Raw genomic sequence first — 16,019 nt, forward strand, 5'->3', positions numbered from 1 at the left:
TGGGCCACAGAACTGGAATGTCCTGTGCCTCGGATGCCCAAACAGCCCAGCCCTGCTGGCCTGGAGTGGTAATCCAAGCAAGAGCTACCTTTTCAACCCTATCTCGCTCCTGCACTTAAGTTCCCTGCTGTTTGCACAATATAGCACACTCTTCTGGTCCACCCAGCCTTGCATACCTTGTTTTGTCTTCGCTTCATCTATGGCAAACTCGTTCCCATTTTTAAGACCCAACACAAAATCACTCCTGCTACCTAAAGTAATCCACACTCCAGGAGTGATGCCCCCAATCCACCCTCACCTGGAAGAAATTCTGAGACACAACCATCCTTGATCACAGAGAAGGGGCAAGAATTGAAAGACACTCCTGAAGCCAAGGTAGGTTTGTTGTGATTTTTATTTTTTAATGATCACTGTTAAATCCACTAGGAGCCAGGCCCCGGTATTCTGCAGCCACAGTCAGAGTGAAGTGATGACCCCACTGGGGGCCAACAAGCCAAGATTGGGCCAGAGAGCTGGGAAGGAGGAAGAGAAAGGGGAGTGGGGGCAGTGGGGCAGAAAGAGGCGGAAGCCTGGAGCCCTGGATCACCATTCAGACAAAAGGGGGGCCTCTCTTCCACCCCAACCCTGAGGGGCAGAGTTGGGGTGCAAGAAGATAGGGGGAAGCTCCCCTTTTGGCCACAGCCCCTTTCCCAGGTCAAAGGGAAGAAACTGAGGAGAGCAGACAAAGGCTGAGGAGCCCACGAAAGGGACTAAGAACAAGTTAAGAAGTAAAATAATCAGTGACAGCACCTATTTTCCCCAGCCCATTTTTCACATTTGCAATGGAATCAATTTGACAAGATTATATAAAAGTCTCAAACAAATTTTCTAGCCTCTGGTGGGGATGGGGACAGGAACTGGTATCCAGGGGTCCAGAAATGAACACCTAAAATCCAGAGGCAGGAGCAAGCCGTGAGGGGTGGGGAGGGAAGGAGGAGCTCCCTCAGTGCACTAGGTCACCTGCTCCGTGGGCCTCATCTGGATGTCTCCGATCTGCGGAAGGCACAAGGCTTGAGGCAGCCAGGACACTCTCCCCGCCCCCTGAAGGCCCCTCCTCTGGGGATGGTTGGGTTCCTCCAGGGGGTGGACAGTCAAGGCCAGACTCACCTGGACGTGTGGGGGGGTGCTGAGGACGTAGATAACAGTCTCGGCCACATCCTCGGGTTTGAGACACTGAGAGCACCAGGGGAAGGGGTTGAGTCAAGGACAGAATGGACTCAAGGTCCCTCCCACTGTTGAGGTCCTCTCCAGCACCCACATTCCCACCCGAGCCCTGTAGGAGGGGTGACAAGGTGGCTAGAAGGGTGGAGGCTGAAGGCCAGGGTTCCCTCTGCCTTCACTGAGGGAGTCAGTGGCTTCACTAGGCCCAGAGGGAGGCCCCACCTTCATGTGTTCATAGGTGGCAGCTGCCTTCTCAGGGTCCTTGTCGTGGAGCTTGAAGGCGAACTGTGTCTCCACCACACCTGGAGAGATGCACTGGGCCAACACAGAGGGCCTGCTCAGGGGCTGAGCTCTGCCAGGCCTTGGGGAGGTTGTGGAGAGAGGAGGGAGGCCACGGGGCCCCAGCTTCACAGTGACGGCTGCCCAGTGTCCAGCAGCTGCCTCCTCCTTCTGAAACTGCCACTGGCTATTTTCACAATGATACCTACCCTCTACAGAGGCCTTTCTTGTGTGTCAGGTGAGTGTTTCACAAAACGATGTCCCTTAAAACCTCATAACCAGTAGGTATCATCATCTCCATTTTATGATGAGAAGACCGAGGCTTGGAGAGGTTCAGTGACTTGGCCACGGTCTTGTGGCCTTTTAAGAGCCTAGAGTCCCAGTTTCCAGCCATTGTGTACCTGGTTTCCCACAATCCTTTGCTTAGTCTCACCTTAGTCTCCCTTAGTCTCACCCCACCATGTGCCCCTCAGGTCAAGCCCCTCACACTTCAAAGTCTAAGTCTGTCATTGGCTCCTGGATCAGCGAAATGAAGACACTCAGGGACAGAGCAGGGCCATGCAAGGGGCAACAGAGGCCAGCAGATCTGTACCCAGTCCACTCCTGGGAGCTCTACACACCACACCCTGGACACGGGCTTCCTGGGCAGTATGGGTGGGCAGGGAGGGGCCGTGCCTACCCCAGCCCCGCCAGGGCCGGGCCACACCCTCACCGTGGCTCGGATGTGGGTCTGGGCCTCCCGAAGCTCCTGCCTCAGTCCCTCTGTCAGTGCAGTGACGGCGTACTTGGTTGCGCTATAGAAATGAATCGCAGACACGGGTACCACTCGGTGGCCAGACATGCTGGGTGGAGGGAGGGAGGGAAGGGGAAAGAAGAGAGAATGAAGCTCCACGGGGACCAGCAGTGCCCCCTGCCGTGCAGGTCAACCCCACACCCAGATGCAGACAGGGAAGCCTCCTAAAGGGGACCACTAGTGGCCATCCCACAGCCCATTCATCTAGCTTCTTTTTTTTTTTGAGACAGAATCTCACTCTGTTGCCTGGGCTAGAGTGCCATGGCATCAGCCTAGCTCACAGCAACCTCAAACTCCTGGGCTCAAGCAATCCTGCCTCAGCCTCCTGAGTAGCTGGGACTACAGGCATGTGCCACCATGCCTGGCTAATTTTTTCTAAATACTTTTAGTTGGCCAATTAATTTTTTTCTACTTTTAGTAGAGACGGGGTCTCGCTCTTGCTCAGGCTGGTTTTGAACTCCTGACCTTGAGCGATCCTCCTGCCTCGGCCTCCCAGAGTGCTAGGATTACAGGCATGAGCCACCACGCCCGGCCTCATCTAGCTTCTGTTACTCCAGCAGCTCCTGAAAACCCTCCTCTTCCTAGAAGTCGTTCCTGTGCTCCTGATCATGTGGATGTCAGAAATTGCTCTATCGCACCTCTGTGTTCACTGATATGGCTCTATTGGGAGTCTCTGGGGACAGACAGAGGCCACGTCCCTTCTCAGACTGGGGGCTCTCTAATGGCAGAGACTGTGCAGTCTTTCTTTGTGCCTTGAGGTGGGGTTCATCCCAGGGCCTGAGAGATGGAGGTGCTCAGGCCTAGGGAGGGGTCCCACACTTCAGCTGCAGAGGGAAGGGGCTGAGCTGCCCATTCCAGCAGACCAGGCACTGGTACTTGGCAAAGTACTTGGTACTTGGTACTTTCCTTCACCACAAATTGTGCCATTCGGGTATTAAATCCCTCCTTTACCACCAAGAAAACCAAGGCCAAATGAGCTGCAGCAAATCACCCAGCATGGAGGGTGAGTGGTGACCTGAGCTCTATCCTTCGGCCACCTGCCCTCACCTATTGATGTTAATGATGTGCCCATCATCCACATTCCGCTCCTTCATGGACTGGTAGGCTTCGCGCGTGCAGATGCTGAGGGCCAGCACGTTCACCTGCAGGCCAGGAGGGCAATGGGTGTCTCCACTCGGGCCCAGCCGAGTAGGTGATGGAGCCACAGAGCACCGGGGGTGGAGACGATGGTGTGGCATTCTGAAACAGCGTCCAGGTCCTCCCAGAGACCAACGACAGGCCCAGGGCACTTTGCCTTCTATATTAGGTGCCCCTTTCCCTAAAGCTGCCACCCCCAGTTGACAGCAGGGGCAGTTCCTCTTGTGGATGACCCCCCTTCAAGTTCCTGCAAACAGGAATGGAAACCCCTCAAGCCCACCCCTGACCCAGGAGACTCTGTCTTGGTCATCTTCTTTGCAAACAGTCTAACCTCCTATTCTTTAGGGAATCACCTCCATTTCTTCCTCAAATACCCTACCCTTCTATTCTCTGGGACAGCATCCCTGGCCCTGCTTCTTCCTAAACGGCCTAAAATCCTTCCTAAAATGGCTTAAAAATCTCTCTCCTCAAGCACAGACCCCAGCCTCTCCCCACTTTCCTCAGCTCCTCCCTGCTGCTTTCCCATCCTCTCCCTTGAGACTACTAGTAGAGAAGGGACGGCCTGACCCGCCTTCCTTTCACCTGTGTTCCATCTACGAGACTAGGCACAGAGACTCTAAAAGGTGGGGCGATTGGCCACTCCCACTCCCTCTGACAGGGGTGAACCCAAATCCCTACCCTCAGTGGGACAGGGGCCTGAAGAAGTGTCTGCTGTAAAGGGCCTGTCCAGGCCCACCGATCAGCCGTACCCACAAGGACAAGCAGAGATAAAGCTTTCAGCAGGTCCTGGAGTCTCTCCTCTTGGGAAGAGAGGGAGCCAGCTGGGAGATTAGATGTGTCTCTTTATCGGGTGTCAGAGACAGGCATGAGGAACAGAACACCCTTGGTGTAAACCTGCCTCAGCCTTCATGGCAGTAGGAAGAGATGGGTACAGGACACAGGAAGTGTTCAGCCCTATTTCTCATCCTCTTAGCCATGCAGCTTTGTGGAGCAGAGAACTCAGCTCCTGAGGGAAGATGGTGGAGAAGAAATAGATCCCCTGGGACCAGGTGAGTGAATCACCCAGGTCTAGGGAGAAGATGCCTCATAGAACAATCCGAATATCCTTAGATAATGTTCAAGCTGAACATGCCTCAGGGCTTTAGTATAAGTCCCTCATTTTACAGATGGGCAAGTTGAGGTCCAGGTTTAAAGACCCACTTACTGCAGGTGAGGACTGTGTCTCTGATCTTCTAGAAGGCTCTCTGAGAGCAGGGCTTCATTGTTCGTTGCTTCAATTCTAGCCCCAAGCATCTATTAGGTGCTAAATCTACTGTTAGCAGGTGTGAAAGGATTGTGGAGGAGGAAAGAAGACCTCCATTTACACACTGCTTTCAACTTCACAGAATATGTTCATAACCTATTATATCCCTAAAATACAGTTCAGAAGCTGGAAACTCGTGTCCTGAAGGCTGTGTTTGCTCTGTACATGGTTTTAAAGCATTTTATTTTTATTTTATTTTATTATTTTTTTGAGACAGAGTCTCATTCTGCTGCCTGAGCTAGAGTGTCGAGGCATCAGCCTAGCTCACAGTAACCTCAAACTCCTGGGCTCAAGCGATTCTCCTGCTTCTGCCTTCTGAGTAGCTGGAACTACAGGTGTGTGCACCACCTTGTGTGGCTAATTTTTTTTTAATATATATTTTTAGTTGTCCAGCTAATTTTCTTTCTACTTTTTTTAGTAGAGACGGGGTCTCGCTCTTGCTCAGGCTGGTCTCGAACTCCTGAGCTCAAACGATCCGCCCGCCTCGGCCTCCCAGGGTGCTAGGATTACAGGCCTGAGCCACCGCGCCCAGCCTAAAACATTTTAAATACCTTTGTAAGATGTACTGGGAAGTTTCATTCATTCAATAAATATCTACGGAGTGCTTATGGGCTGGAGCTATACCAGAGACTAAAACAGACAATCCTTGCCCTTGTGGAGCTGACATTTTAGTGAATGGGAGAGCTGGGGTGTCACTCAAAAACACAGCCTCGCCACTCCTGTCAAGGAAGTCGTGAGATCTGGCCACACAGCCCACGCTGCAATCCAGTACCTATGCTGTGCTGGAGCAGTGGCCGCCCCTCCACGTGGCGTGTGCTCTCCCACACACTGCAGACCCCACCTGACCCGCCTCACTCCTTTGTGCACCCACCTGGCCCCAGGGGACACTGGAGTCTGTGACCCCTGCCCCCAGATATTGGTGATATAGGTGTGTTCATCCCAATTAAATAAGACATGACTGAAGCTCAAAGAAGGTAACTAAGTTGCCTGAAGTCATAGCTACTGGTAGGGCTGGGTGAGACTATCACCTCTTGTCTCTGTTCTTTCCTTCCCATATGACCATGTTCCCAAGCGCCCAGCACAGTGCTGACACATGGGAGACATTCAGTAAGCTGCAAGTTTCCCCCTACCAATCTTTCTTCCACCACAAGGAAATCAGTCTAGACTTTAAGAACTATGCCCAGGAGCTCAAAGGAAAGAAGAGATGAAAAGATATGGCCATTCATCCACTCACTACCCCTCTGGTAGGGAGAGAAGCAAGGGGAGAGTCAAGATGCCCCAGGTGGGAACTCGAAGCTCCCTCTTCCTAGAGGTCATTTCCCCAGCAGCCCTCTGGCTCCCAAACCCCTGGCTCTCCACTCTCCTCCCAACCCCCGACACCAGGCCTGGAGCTCTTACGTTGAACATGGCCTTCCAGCCGCTGGTGCTGCCTGAGAGCAGGCTGTCCGGCCGGGCAAAGCCGGCATTGTTGATGCAGATGTCCACACCGCTGTGCTGAGAACGGATAGCCGAGAACATGGAAAGGATTTCCTCCTCGTTTGCCAGGTCACATTTGTAGGGAATCAAAGTCCCGGGGTAGCCTGCACTCTTACATTCGGCAGCCAGCTCCTATGAAACCCAACAGGGGTCTAACTGGGGTGAGCGCTCACTCCCACACCTCCCCACCCAGAGACGACCCCTCCCCTATCACACTCCTACAACTCTCTCCTTTGGCAGCTGGGCTTGTCCCTCTTTGGTCAAAGTCCAGGGGAGGGACCACTCTCTGAGCACAGGAGGGGAAATGTTGAGATCAGTGGAGGAACCTCATGTATAAACTCAAGTCTTCTGTTCTAAGGGGGAGAAGGGGACCAAGGTGCTGGGAATGGAGTGCTATCTCTTTTCTGCCTCCTCTCCAACAGAAACACCTCCTCTGCCTGTAGGTGAGACGCATGCTGTTTCCACCAGTGCCAAGAGTCACCAAGCTGGTCACTCCAGGGCCTGGATCCTGTTCTCCCCCATTGTGTCAACCAGTGCCTCCCAGAGGGCTCATCTCTGAACTGACACCCTCCCCTTGCAACTTGCAGCCAGTTGGCTCAGAGTTGCCACGCATACCTTTCAACCCAGCCCAAGTGCCATCATCTCCCCTCTGCCCACCTACAGGAGCCGGCAGGAAGTCAGGACAGATTCTCTCTCTCACTGATCTCTGGTACACCACCCTCCACCCCAAGGTTTCTCTGGAGACTATGGGGCAAGTCAGATGGCAGGTGACAGTGGGCACCCCCTGTGCACCTCCAAGTCCCTCAGCACACCGAGGAGCCCTGAAAGAGAAAGACCTGAGGAAGCAGAGCTACTGAGAGGTGGCCATGAGGGAAGCTGACATTCAGAAGCAGGAAAAAAGCAAGCTGTGTGGCCTTGGAGGCCAGTGGCTGGGCATCTGCACCTTGTGAAGGTGACTGTGCACATGTGTGGGAGGGGGAGGGGTGCAGGTTGCCCTAGAGGAAGGCAAGCTTGGCCAGCTGCCCCAGCCTGGAGCCCCTTCCTCCTCCCAAACCAAGCAAGGAATAAAGGGCCAGATCAGGTGACACAGGAAATTCTTTTCTGCTTTAACTTTGACTTCAAAAAGTATAGTCCTCTGGGACTCAAACCCCCCCTCACCCAATTTTACATACTTATGACCACTTCAGGACATAGAGTTTCTCTCTGTGGGAAGCCAGAACCTTAACTTTGAGCAATGAATCAATCAAAGGAGACTGTGGGCAAGGAAGCCTGGAATTCTCCCCTCCCCTCTTCTTTCTTCTCCAGACTCAAAATCCTCTGCAGGAAAGCCAAAAGGGAGGGACTGAAAAGACAGTTCTCCTGTCATTGCCTTCTCATTGTCCCACCTGTGCCACCTGGACCATCTCCCTACATAGCCTCAAAAATGACCTGAAATCATGTCAGTCCCCTCACAGCAGAGGCGCTGTCTGCTCATGACAGGGAGTCATGCTGGGACTGAGTGACTGGCCTGGGAATCCCCTAGAGGCTCACGGCCCTTACTGGCTAGACCAGGGCAGGGACGGGGGAGCAGGACGAGAAGGCCAAAAGTGGCTTCAGAATTAGAGAATCCAGTTGTCCAATCTCTGTCTGATCCTCTAAACTCTAAGGCTGGGGCTGGGCCCTGACCTCCTCAGAGCAGGAGAAAGGGAGGGGCAGAATGGGGCAATGGTGGAGCCAGGTGACCTTGGGATTATCTAGGAGGTTATAAAGTGTACCTTTGGTCAGCAGCAGGGGAGGGGACAGTCCTCCTTCCGTACACCTTCTCCCTCTGCCCCCACCCAAGGCCTGCATAGCCTTCCCTGCCACTGCCCGGGGACTTTGAGCGATGTGGAGACACAGCCCTGTAGCTAAGCACCAGCCCAGACCAGGGAGTGATCTTTCCAGGGCTAATCCAGAGATAACCTATGACAGAAATTTTTCCTTCGTCTCCTTCCTCCCTGCTCCAAAATACCCAACTTTATTTCATTTTTCTTTGTGCTCTTTTTGCTCACAACTCTAGGAGCTTCCAACCTCATGTCGAGAGAAAACTAAAGAGTCCCAAGTCCCCTCAGGATGTACATGTTCAATGCCCTGTGTCACCTCCTCAGTCTCAACTAGGAGACTGAATTGGAGAAAGGTCTGCCAATGAATAGTCTCTTCATCCCTCATGCCCTCTGGGTATGGGCTAACTGCGGCTGGGGACCAGGCGCTGAGGCTCCTCGGGAAAGCTCCCCTCCCACCCTAACTCCTCCCACAGTCCTGGGTCAAAAATTCACAACTTCTGGCTCTTGCTCGGCTGGTTGGCCAACCACTCTGCCTGGTGTGGTGGGTGAGTTGTGGGGACCAGAGGAGGCAGTCCCGTCGCCAGCCTAGCCACTGGGGCGAAAAAGCCTTCTTTGCTTCTCCCTGGCTGCCTGGCCGACCCCGGCTCTCTGGCGCCCCCTTTTCTCAGGCCAATATGCTGGGCAGGCGCGCGGCGGGCGGGAGATGCCGGAGCCCGAGACTTGGCACGCGGACGCCGGCGCTGTCAGGAGAAAATGGCTCCTCAAACGGTGGGACGCAGAGCGAAGGTACAAGCCCGCCCTGACGGATCCAAGGGGCCTGCCCTACCGGAGCCCGTTGCAAACGGCCCTGGTGCGGCGGGCAAGCGAGGGCACAGCCCCGCCCCCACCCGGAGCGCCCCCGCGCGGAAACGACACCTCCCAGAGCGCCCCGCCACCCGGACGGGCCTCACCTCGATGTTGCCCACGGTGCGGGCACAGCCCACCACCTTCAGTCCCTGCTGGACCAGGGCCCGGGCCACGGACGCGCCGATGCCTCCCGAGGCTCCCGTCACCAGTGCCACCCGGTCACGCCAGCGCTCCATGCCGGCCCTGGCCATGGTCCCGAGCCGCCCGCCCACTTCTCCTGGCGAGCCTGGCACCTGGATCGCGGAGCTCCGCCCCGGGTGGCCGAAGCTCGGCCGCTCTCTCGGGTCCGCCAGGGCAGCAGCTGCCGACTTCAGGCTAGAACCCGAGCGGCGCCTCTCCCCACCCCTATCCTGGCCCGCCTCCGGCCGGGGCTCCGCCCTCGGGTCCTTGGCGCCCGGCCACATCCAGGCCGAGGACAGCCGCAGCCCGGCCGCCCCGCCCTCTGCGCCCGCCCAACCCCACCGCGAGCCCGCCCTCCCCCGGCACGGGGAAACCGTACCTCCCGCGGTGCCAGCGGGCGCTGGAGGGTCCTGGCAGCTTGTGGTCCTACTTACCCGGGGAGCTCTTCCCTTTGGCGCAGGGAAACCTAGGTTTAGCTGGGGGCTTGCGACATTCCCGAGGACGCACATACTCAAGCGTCCTGCTTAGTGCCCCTTTCCTATCACTGACCCCTAAGGCCAGGATGGGTAATTAAGAGCACGAAAGGTGACTCCAAGGCCCTCCCAAAGCAGCCAGTGGCTGATGGGTAGGATTCAGCTCAGAAAAGGCCCAGTGTCTCTGCCATCTTCGCTGGGTGACCTTGAAAAGAACTCATTCACCTTACCTGATCCCCTGGCCTTACTAGCCAAGAAATGGAAACACTCTGGGTATGCGTGTATTAGGGGATTCTGTCCCTAAATGGCCCACTCTTTCCAACTGTCCTAGTCCCCCAACTCCACCCCATTGTAGCAAATGTATCACAATGTATGCCAAAGATTAAGGCAATAGCTAACATTTATTGAGTTCTCATGAGGTGGCAGGCACTTGTAAGCACTTTAATCTTCACAACCACCCTATGAGATAATACATATTAGTATCTTCATTTTAAAGATGAGTTCACTGAAACAGAAAAGGGGTAACACATCATTTTGGACCACAGGCAGTCCAGTGTTAGGCCAGGGATATGCTCCTGAACTGTTTTCACTGCATTCTCCATTACAGGGCTGTTGGATTTGTTCAGAATAGAGCTCACTTCACTCTCAGGATGTTCAATCAGTTTTGAAAACTGCATTTCTGCAATCTCAATATAGCCATCCTTCCAAAGAAAAAGCATCTTACAGCATTCTCTCTGGTCCTATGCTTTCATAAGGTCAGAGAGGAATCATGACTCATTTTACCTCTGTCCCAATTCCTATATAACATTTAGATCTGAAAGACAACTAAGGAGGTGGATCAAAGAAATGGCATCAAACACAAAAATTAAATCTCACTAAATTTCTGTTGTTGCCCGACTGAAATGTGATTAGAAATTTAATAGAAAGCCCATAAAATTCATCCCCACTGCACAGAGGTATTGACTGTCTCACCACTGGTTGCTGCCCACCAAGTATTATAAACATGCAGACACAAAGCTCTAAGCACACGTGTTTATTGAGCTATTTGATTTGACTTTTTAAATGGCAGCAAAATGCTAATCCTGGGGGGAATCTCTCTCCTATAGTACTCACAGCCTGTAAACTATAAGGCCACACTGACTTTATTGTAGGAAACCAGATAAGGCTGAACATGCACTTATATGGACCACAGTGTGGTTAGCTCTCAGTGCAGCCTTCTGACCCATCTTACATGCTGAGTAATTACTTATCAGGCATCCATTGGTTGAAATTCTGCCAAGTTTTTTTTCCCTTTTTTATTTTTTTTTTTAAAGCAATCTTTGTAACCAAAATCCTTTTTTATTTTTATTAAGATGGAGTCTTGCTCTGTTACCTGGGTTAGAGTGCCGTGGCATCAGCCTAGCTCACAGCAACTTCAAATTCCTGGGCTCAAGCGATTCTCCTGCCTCAGCCTCCTGAGAAGCTGGGATTACAGACACAGGCCACCATGCCCAGCTAATATTTTCTATTTTTAGTAGAGATGGGGTCTTGTTCTTGCTCAGGCTGGTCTCGAACTCCTTACCTCAAGCTATCCTCCCGCCTCAGCCTCCCAAGAGTGCTAGGATTACAGGCATGAGCCACCGTGCCCAGCCCTGCCAAGTTGTTTTCATTCTTCTAGGTCAGAATGAACCTCTGAATTTCACAGGTGTGTTATGTATTAGGGAACTTTTAATACTAGCAATTAATGTCTCACAAAGAAGTAAGATGCTAGCCAGTATTTAAAGGTATCGCAGCAGATTTATTCTTTCAAAACAAAAGACTGGAAACTGCTTTCCTCAGTTGTCAACTCTCATTGAGGGAAGAATTCTGTCTTCAACAATCTGCATCTCTACCCTCACTTGCTCTTCATCTTCTCTAACATCACTAACCAAGTACTAAGTCGACACATGGCAAATACTAAAGTACTCCCACACAGTAAGTAGAAACATGTACACCATATTTTACTGTGCGTATTAATAAATATTCTTTATTTTAAATTTTGCACATTGCGCTTTAACATTACATCCAAACATTTCGCAAGTGGATGTCTACTTTGTAAAACCATATATTCAGCTCATTGTCATTTCTGTACAGAAGTATAAGTACAACATTACTTTTGCCACTAAGTTGCTTTAGTAAGTCTCACAGGAAGAGAAACATTTAATGAAAAGAGATGGCTTAAATCATATGGCAGGCCTGCGCAGCCACGCAACTAAAGACACAAGCCTGAAGAAAGAACAAACTAATGAGGATACCTCCACCGTCTCCCAAAACAAGAAAGAATCACATTGATTTAAGATAAAATTTTGCCGTAAGTCACTAAATTAAGAGTTTTTTGAAAGAGAAGGCGAGTAGTCATCTTGAGTGTTTCATTGAAAGACAGAGCTATTTTATTTATTTAATTTGCTCCAGCCGTTGTCAACCAGCCACTACATATGGGCCTCTTGTGATCATTTAAGCGGCAGTATTTATTAAATTTCTCCTTCAGATGCTGTCGGTATTGTTCTCTATTGCTGTAGAAGGACTGGTTATTAGCCATAAATGACTGTATTTCATCTTGTGAGATAAAGATTTCCTCATCTGAAGTACATTCAGACTCATCCTGCAAATTAAAGCAGTAGTTAAGACTATGACTTAAATTTAAAATATAAAATGCTATAGTGATGGGGGAGGACAGCTAAAAATTAAAGCAGTCTAGCTTTTTAGTTTCAATTCAGTTACATAAAGCCTTTAATTGGAGTGTCTGCAGAATAAGCACCATGTCAGTCTGTCTTAGAAAGTAATAAGTGAGAATAAAATCCAACTTGGTTTAAAACTCTGAATCTACAATTTATCCTAGAAGCCTATGAGCCTAGCAGACTACCACAATACTTTTGTCTTTAAAAAATGAGTAGAGATGGGTTACGATCTAGTTACCAAATTTTAAATGACTAGACTTATCTCTAGATGATCCTATGTTAAAACTTTTATGTCTACAAACTAAGTAAAAGATAACCCCTTTTTTTTACTTAAGCAATAAGTTACACAGCATCACCATTAAACTTTACAACCATTAAAAACAAAAAACAAAACAAAACCCTCTAGTGTTCCAAAGGATTTGGTTCCATTAAGACCCTAAGTCCTGAGGAAAAGACATCACTCTTTTTTCCCTCCTCCAAGTGCTACCACACATGCTATGTACTGGGTTACTTGAAATAACATGTAATTCATCTAAAGTCTCAGGAATTGGAGTCATTTATAAAGGATTTTCCAAGCTCAGTTATGCTTTTATCCTACATGAAACCTAAAGAAGTAATCTGGAGGGCATACTCTAGTTCAGATTCCATATTCTCTTCTGGTCTGGGAGGCTGGCCACCATAAATTGCCACTCAGAAAGGCAAAGTGTTCTTGTAATAACCCTCTTCAAGGAGGCAGACTCCTGGACATAATGCTATCTCTCTACCCTTTTCTCCCAACTATAGACAGTCCCAATTTAAAATGGTCTGATTTATAATTTTTCAACTTTACAATGGGTTTATTAGGATGTAACTCATTGTAAGTTGAGTATCTGGACTTATGATAGTTTGGCTTATGATTTTTCAACTTTACAATAGTTTAGAGAGATATTAAATGTATTTTCAACTTGATATTTTCGACTTATGATGGGTTTATTGGGATGTAGCCCTATCATACGTCAAGGAACACCTGTAGTTTTTTCTACTGAGGCAAAGGAGGACAAGAAAATGTGCTCCAGAGCAGTTGCATAAACCATGAGTGGAAGAGAGGAAATGAAATCCCCAAAGAATAATGAAATACTACCCTTAATTTCTTAAAAACCTCTTTATCCACCTTAAACTTTCAAACACCGTCCCCTCCCACATCCACCCTATGTGGCAACAGTTATCTACAAGACCTCGTGGATTACTTACAAGGAGTTCAACTAAGCTCTTGGCACCTTTTCCAGAATCAGGACCAAATGATGTTTCTGTAGGTTCTGCAAATTGTGGTACATTTTTTCTATGCTCAAACCATGGCAGTGGCTGCCCACCCTTTTCAGAACTGCAACAGCTTTCAGGGTGTGCATCTTTGGTCTTGTCACGGTGAAAAACTGTGTGCACGGTATTTCCTGAGGGCTCACGATTACCTGGATCTGTAATACAGCTTCCAAGCTTTTGGATCTGAAATCACAGCAAAGGATTTCCCAAGTAAAAAGGCAGGGAATAATAGCAATTATCCTTTAAAGAAAAAACTGACAAGAGTGTTAAACCTTTAGAAGGAATAATAGCAGCATCTGGCATTTACTAGGCACTTACTATGTACCAAACACTATGCTAACCTGCCAATATACTCTCACTTCATCTTCATAGAACCTAATATGGTGGGAACTATTATCCCCACTTTACAAATGGGAAAACTAGGCTTAAATAAATTGCTTGATTATATAACTAATAAGTTAAAAAGTATTATGAAAAGAATGAATTGGATTTATGACACACATGGAATGTTGGACAAATGACCACATCTCTCTCTCTCTCTCTCACACACACACACACCACTCTCAAAGAGCAACCATGGAACTGCATAAAGTACTCTTTTCTAAAAAAAAAGTAAATCCTAGCAGCTAAGCTGCACATATGCCACTCCAAGGAAAATAGGTTGTTCTCCCTTCTCTCTCCTAAACCATAGCATAGGTTTAATGACACTTACATGTTCATCACATTTCAACATCTTGCTTTTCTTTTTCTTCTTTTTATTTTTTCCTTTTGTGTTGTTCTCTTCGGAATTTGCCCAACATTCAACACAACTATCACCATCATCCTCTTTGTCTTCACAGTGATGAACACAGGAGTCATCACCTGTAGAAATCATTAATCCTTATTTATGCTTTTAAATCAACCAGATAGTATAAATAATTGGGAAGCTTAATCTGAACCTACCGTGTTCATCATGATTACAAATGCCTTCAGTGCAGGCAACATCCGAACCTTCCCGAGAACCTGTTTCGCTCCCTTCCATGCTAGATGAATATCCACAATCACTACCATTACAGTGTGGAGATAAGCCTGAGAATAAGTCAAGTAAGAGTTACAATTAACACACCTATAAATATATGAATACGAATAGTGAACCAACTGAGGATCACAGAAAAATTTCAAAACTGATGTCTTATGAAAGTAGAAAGTAAATTAACTAATGAAAATATGATTAGAGATTTACAGTTTTTTATTTCTGTCAAACAACAAGTTAAAGAATATAAAGAGACAGGAAACATTTACATTAAATATTTGACTAAACTATATGATATTTTTGGGGCTATGAAGTAGTTTTAAAATTCTAGATTCCAGAATCTCCAAAAAGCTCTTACATTTAAAAGAAAGAATAGACTTAACAGTTAACTTCAAAAAGAAGTTATTTACTTACCTTTCTTTATTTTAGGGGACCCCAAAAGATTGCCACTGCTAGGACAGGTACATGATGTATTTTCATTGGTAACAATTACTTCTACGCAACTATTACCATCTTCAGTGCTGCCACAGGCTTTGCAGCTATTTTCTATGAAGTCTGTTTCCTGTAACAACAATCAACATTAAGAGACAGTAAAGCTTTATCTCTATAAGGGCTACATTTTAATTTCCTTAACATTAACTAATTAGATAGGAGTTATGAGGTTAACAATTGAAAAGACTATTTTCATGAAAAATCAATTTACTTCAAGACTGTGAACCAACTAAAATCAAGTTAAGAGTTAATGTTAAAAAAAAAAAAAAAAAGAGGGCAGGTGGGAGGGGGGCCGGTATATACATACACAATGAGTGAGATGTGCACCATCTAGGGTATGGTCATGATGGAGACTCAGACTTTTGGGGGGAGGGAGGGAAATGGGCATTTATTGAAACCTTAAAATCTGTACCCCCATAATATGCCGAAATAAAAAAAAAATAAATAAAATAAAATAAAAAAAAGAGTTAATCTTATCAGGCAAGTCTAGGAGAGCAGTTCTCAAAGTGTGGGTCTACTGACTCTGTGGGGTTCCCTAGGTCAAAACTATTTTCATTAAATGCTAAGATGCTATTTACCCTTTTCAATGTATTGACACTTACCACTAATATTACAAAAGCAATGGTGGGTAAAGTTGATGATGCCTTAGCAGAAATCAAGAAATGGCAACAAGCCGGGCACAGTGGTTCACGCCTGTAATCCTAGCTCTCTGGGAGGCCGAGGCGGGCGGCTTGCTCAAGGTCAGGAGTTCGAAACTAGCCTGAACAAGAGCGAGACCCCATCTCTACTATAAATAGAAAGAAATTAATTGGCCAACTAATATATATAGAAAAAAGTTAGCCAGGCATGGTGGCGCATGCCTGTAGTCCCAGCTACTCGGGAAGCTGAGGCAGGAGGATTGCTTGAGCCCAGGAGTGTGAGGTTGCTGTGAGCTAGGCTGATGCCACGGCACTCACTCTAGCCTAGGCAACAAAGCAAGACTCTGTCTCAAAAAAAAAAAAAATGGCAACAAAAGCATATACTAACAATTATAT

At 48.4% G+C, this 16,019-nt stretch overlaps 3 protein-coding genes across 8 annotated transcripts in view; 1 reads left to right on the plus strand and 2 right to left on the minus strand.

Moving 5' to 3' along the window:
• CA4 (carbonic anhydrase 4) overlaps window positions 1–16,019 on the plus strand; it is a 179,097-nt gene that overhangs the window by 19,611 nt on the left and 143,467 nt on the right. The window lies entirely within an intron of this gene.
• Window positions 377–9,352, minus strand: DHRS11 (dehydrogenase/reductase 11). The gene is made up of 7 exons (XM_012779750.3): window positions 8,941–9,352; window positions 6,111–6,320; window positions 3,320–3,414; window positions 2,192–2,321; window positions 1,423–1,515; window positions 1,147–1,212; window positions 377–1,032 (listed from the first exon to the last, which is right to left on the minus strand). The coding sequence occupies exons 1-7, from the start codon at window positions 9,298–9,300 to the stop codon at window positions 991–993; spliced, it is 996 nt and encodes a 331-aa protein (XP_012635204.1). The 5' UTR covers window positions 9,301–9,352; the 3' UTR covers window positions 377–990.
• Window positions 11,467–16,019, minus strand: part of GGNBP2 (gametogenetin binding protein 2) — a 35,399-nt gene continuing 30,846 nt past the window's right edge. For all 6 annotated transcript variants that reach the window (XM_075994395.1, XM_012779522.2, XM_012779463.2 and 3 more), the window contains 5 exons: window positions 14,908–15,055; window positions 14,424–14,549; window positions 14,194–14,342; window positions 13,416–13,664; window positions 11,467–12,109 (listed from right to left, as the gene is read on the minus strand). In XM_075994395.1, coding sequence (XP_075850510.1) covers window positions 11,906–12,109; window positions 13,416–13,664; window positions 14,194–14,342; window positions 14,424–14,549; window positions 14,908–15,055 — 876 coding nt within the window. In that variant the 3' untranslated portion in view covers window positions 11,467–11,905. The remainder of the gene's footprint in view (window positions 12,110–13,415; window positions 13,665–14,193; window positions 14,343–14,423; window positions 14,550–14,907; window positions 15,056–16,019) is intronic.

Source organism: Microcebus murinus, chromosome 18 (assembly GCF_040939455.1).
Source record: "Microcebus murinus isolate Inina chromosome 18, M.murinus_Inina_mat1.0, whole genome shotgun sequence".
NCBI lineage: Eukaryota > Metazoa > Chordata > Mammalia > Primates > Cheirogaleidae > Microcebus > Microcebus murinus.